Here is a 4,820-nt window from a genome sequence, read left to right on the forward strand (position 1 = left end):
GCTGGATCGACTGTCGAGTGGTTTAGGTAGTTTCATGTTGTTGGGATCTGTCTTCTTACTCTGCAACACGAAACTGTCTTAATTGCCTCAGTTACAAACATCGAGTCCTCGGAGAAGATGTGATGTCTCGAAAATAGTGGAAAAATACCGGAGCTGTAAACCATTTAACCTCACACCAGTCAGGAGACAGGTTGTTGGCTGTGTTTATGACTACTCGGCAGTGTCATTTTTTCAAAATTATTCTTTAACTAGTGCAGTCTCGGTCCACTTTAGTGAAAGTAGTGTGGCTGCACCTATTACATCCAATTGTAACTAATCTATATCGCATCATAGCCGCGTGCATATAGCGTAAGGCTAGGAGAATATTTGCTCTGTTGTGACGCACACGCGTCAGACAAGGCCTCGGTTACGACCACTGCAGTGGAGGGGAAGGGGAAGTTGAGTGGGCAACAGCGACATCAGTGGCGCGCCGGTGGGGCAAATAGCACCGGATGCTTCTGCTGCTCAATGGTGTCCAAAGACAAAAGGGAGGAAGGACTTTATGGCGATATTTAGATCCGCCAGACAGCCTCTTATCTTCGGGCAAAAGAAGTGAATAGCCCTGCGGTAAACTCTGTGGCCCTGTTAAATCACGCGGTTCTGGGTTTATAACCTGAGCGCCCATTGCTCAGCCGGTTTTTTTCCAGAGGTGTTTGGCACTAACAATTCCTTTCTGTTAATTCCTCTGATGTCTCCCGTGTTTTTAGGATACTGTTACAAAGTGATTGAGCAACAAGGTTATGTGGTAGCCTACAGTTGTAATTGCGTGTAAGGTGAGCTTGCATGGTGGCTAAATCAGAGGAGGATGGGATTCCTCTTTTTGTTTAATTACTTTGCAACGCTTTGGTTCATTTGTCTCTATGCATAAGCCTAATACTTTGTTCATTTAAACAGAAATAACCTAGTGAGCGTAAATTCACTGTTTTAATTGATAGAAGTTTCAGTAAAACCGTGTGAACGTATAGGCCTATTTACTATTTCACACAAAACATTTAAACCTTTAAGGAAGGCTAGAATTAGTTTTCTTTCAATAATTAGGCTAATATCTAACATCAAAAGAGTAAGGGTGCTTCATATGTCGTATTGAATGGGTTAAGTTTAAAGAAAATATTATTATATTCTAAATTAGAGACATTTAGGCTTTCATAAAGACGATTATAGATCTATAGCATGTAGCAATTAATAACTATTGGAATTATGCTTAAAAGGCAGATGTGTTTTTATGTGTTTTTATAATCTTGCTATGAGGGCTTCGTTTTGCGTACTTTGTATGCGTAAATATATTATGTATTTTTCCATATAACCGTCCCTGATTCCAATTATAAATATTAGACTGGCCATAAATAGGTCGATATTCTAAATATTAGTAAATATTGCTATTCTTCTAAAACCCAATGTGTGTGTGTGTGTGTGTGTGTGTGTGTGTGTGTGTGTGTGTGTGTGTGAGTTTGAGTGTGAGTGTGTGTGTGTGTGTGTGTGTCTGTGTATCTGTCTGTGTGTGTTGGTTGCTGTGTGTGTGTGTGTGTGTGTGTGTGTGTGTGTGTGTCTACATGTTTGTTAGTCTGTCTTGGAGTATTTAACTTATTTACGTGTGATGAGAATAGCTTGTTAACAGGCGCTGTTATTGGTTAATGGGAGTGATAATAACAGCACAGGTCAACACAAGGGATTATGATGTTTGCTTTAATAGCTCGTCAAAAACCTAAAGGAAATAAAGTCGGCGGTGGACGTAGAAAATAAAATATGAGGCAAATGCGTATAATAACAAATACAATATATAAAAAATAGAAATATTTTATAAATGTGTGGCTATGAAACATCTATGCATATTATATATATGTATTATACTGATGCATTTCACATTAGTTTATGTATCACTTTACTGCAATGATAAATAGGCCTCCAGCTTGAACTATAGCATTTCTATTCATTTTTTTTCTTTTTCTATGCCGATAAGTTAAAATGAAGAATTACAAATTGATGAATGCCTTATTTGTTATTTTCCACAACAAAAAAATGTTTCATTTTAGATTAAAAACCTATGACATACATTTGTTGTTTGAATGTTTTATTTCGCACAAAAAGCAATTGCCGTAACCTGTGAGCCTAGCATTTCATGCAATCCGGCGCCACACTACTATCACATGGCTATATTTTAAAAACTACTAGGCTTTTGATTCAATGCAGAATTTGTTATATTGTTGAACAATTTACGTTGTGTATCGTAAGGTTGAACTTTCTCTGTTTCTATGTTATAGCCTATCTATAGGCCTATTCTTTATGTTTCACTGGTTCCAGCTTCCACGTTGAATTTAGTCCGGGGTTAGGAATGTTTTTTGCACTAGCCATCCATACGGCCATCAAACGGACGTTTGAAACACCTTATTTCTATCTTTATTTAGGTCATAGCTCCGTATAGTTTTTAGGTTCGTAGGTTTTCACCAATGCTATAAACATTGACCAATGAAGACATTGTTGGGCATAAACCGCTATGTGTTTGATACTTCTAAAGGACGATGTTCGATAATCCATGTGTTTTGGAGAGGGTCGGTCTGGGTATTTCAGGTCCTGTAAAGTACCTCGTAAAATAAACCCTTCTTAAACACACTGTATAATTTTGGATTGGTCTACTATGTGGTCATTTGAACACACACACGGCCTAACTCGACATAGATACATTTCTCAACATTTTGTCATTTCCCCATCTGATAGATTTATACGTTAGATTCTAATCCGATGTTAATTATTTGCCTTAAAACTATAGGCCGTTATAGGAGAGAACCGCGAGCATTTAATAGTCACTAGGATTGATTTATCCTTTATTGTTCAGCCTTTATGGTCACGTGCGCCTTCTCGCCCAATGGAACCCGAGTCTGCCTCTCCACTACGAGTCGACTGTAGTTCTTTGAGGAGTCAAGTTGCTACTTGATTTGTTCACATTGATGTTTGCGAGCCAGGGTTTAGTGAATGTGTTGGGTGCATGCATGTGTTGGGTGAGCGTTTTATTGTTGTTGTTGTTGTTGTTGTTGTTTGCATCTGTATATGAGTGGGTACATGTTTGAGTATCTTTGCCATGTCGACGTCCGGAACGCTAACTAGTTACTACGTAGATTCACTAATCCTACCCGAGAGTGAGGAGCTCACTGCGCCCCGATACCCCTCTGCTCCGGGGGGGCTACAACAGTCCAGGCAGTCCGCCTCCATCAACGACCACAATGATATTGGGACCTGCACGTTTTCCACCAAAGCTTCGGTATTCAGCCCGTCTTGGAGTCATGTCCAGGCGCCGTTCCCGGGCTCCGTGTATCACCATCACTACGGGCACCACCAGGGCTCGGTCAGCGGAGACAGCGATGCTCGCTACATGCAGTCCTGGCTCCTCGAGCCCATGTCCGGCTGCTTGCCCATGTCCGGATTACAAGCGAGCCACAATTACGGGATCAAACCGGAGGGTCTCGCAGCCAGAGGCGACGGTGCGCTCCCCGGTTCCCACACGGCGCTGCTGCTCTCCGATTACGCCAACGGGACGGTGGCGACATCGCCGGTAGAAAAGGACGCACCGCCGCTGCAGGGAGGGGACATTAAGGGCGAAGGAGACGTCAAACCGGCCCTCGATCCAAGTAAGTCGTCGCTGCCGGTCTTAAGTGATGTTTGTGTCGCGTAAAGCCGTGGGAATTCAGGTGGGCCTGCGTGCTGGAGTAGACGGAGGGGAGGGGGACGCTTTGGGAAAATGACCAAGCAGTAGCGAAATGGGATCCGTCTCTAATAGACCACTAGACTCTACTAGACTTGCTAATATGTTAGACCTTTATCACCATCGCCTCTTATGATATATTTGAGGTTTCAAATGCAATAATATATGAGAAGTAGTTTGCAGGGTAAATTACAACCGGATATTGCACGCCCATTCTAACAGCATAGCCGCCTAATGTACCCCCCCCCCCCCCAAAAATAGAAAATAGAAACAGGCTTATTTGTTGTTGTTTATTATTTTTGGACGGTCAGCTGGGCCTCACACCAGTTTCAAACCCCTCTTTCCAGATAACCCCGTGTCCAACTGGCTCCACGCAAGTGCCACGAGAAAAAAACGCTGTCCGTATACCAAGCACCAGATCCTGGAGTTGGAGAAAGAGTTCCTCTTTAATACGTACCTGACGCGGGAACGTAGGTATGAGGTGGCCAGGCAGCTAAACCTCACCGAGAGACAGGTTAAAATATGGTTCCAGAACCGTAGGATGAAGATGAAGAAGTTTAACAAAGACGGCAGACCGAAAGATGAATAACACTAACAATATATTCTGCAGCATGGGCTACTAAGGCTTGATGCGCTAAAGCTCTATCCTCTGCTGGACCATCTTTTTTAAACATCTTTGTTATTGTTTATTTTTTGCCCACAACAAAAGCTGTTAGGCATATTTGTCTTATAAAAAAACGCATGTCGGTTTTAAATGTAATGCAACTGCCTATATTGCACAATTTGACCAGTGCCCGTTTGTTGATTATGTTGGAATCTCGAGTCGCGTGTTAGTTGGCCTTGCCCCTGTGTTAGTTGTATGGATGTTTATAGGTGTGAATGTGTGTGTGTGTTCACTGGTTTGTAGCTATTTGTTGTCTAACTCAATGTCACTGAGCGTAGTTTGTAGAGTGTAACTAATTTTATTGATGTATGACTCTTATTGATAGTGCTGCTGTTGGAAGAACTGCAGTTTTAATTTAACATCTGGAAATCAGAATAATCGCATTAGATGCATCGGCCTTTTAAGCATAATTCCAATACAGTT

The 4,820-nt window shown here is 41.9% G+C and overlaps 1 protein-coding gene across 1 annotated transcript; it reads left to right on the top strand.

Moving 5' to 3' along the window:
* Positions 1-3,112: 3,112 nt before the first annotated feature.
* Positions 3,113-4,322, top strand: hoxa9a (homeobox A9a; the record flags this gene model as incomplete). Its single annotated transcript, XM_079749913.1, has 2 exons — positions 3,113-3,659; positions 4,081-4,322. The coding sequence occupies 2 exons, from the start codon at positions 3,113-3,115 to the stop codon at positions 4,320-4,322; spliced, it is 789 nt and encodes a 262-aa protein (XP_079606039.1).
* Between the last annotated feature and the right edge of the window lie 498 nt (positions 4,323-4,820).

This window comes from Pollachius pollachius (genome assembly GCF_949987615.1).
Source record: "Pollachius pollachius genome assembly, chromosome: 13".
NCBI classification, from domain to species: domain Eukaryota; kingdom Metazoa; phylum Chordata; class Actinopteri; order Gadiformes; family Gadidae; genus Pollachius; species Pollachius pollachius.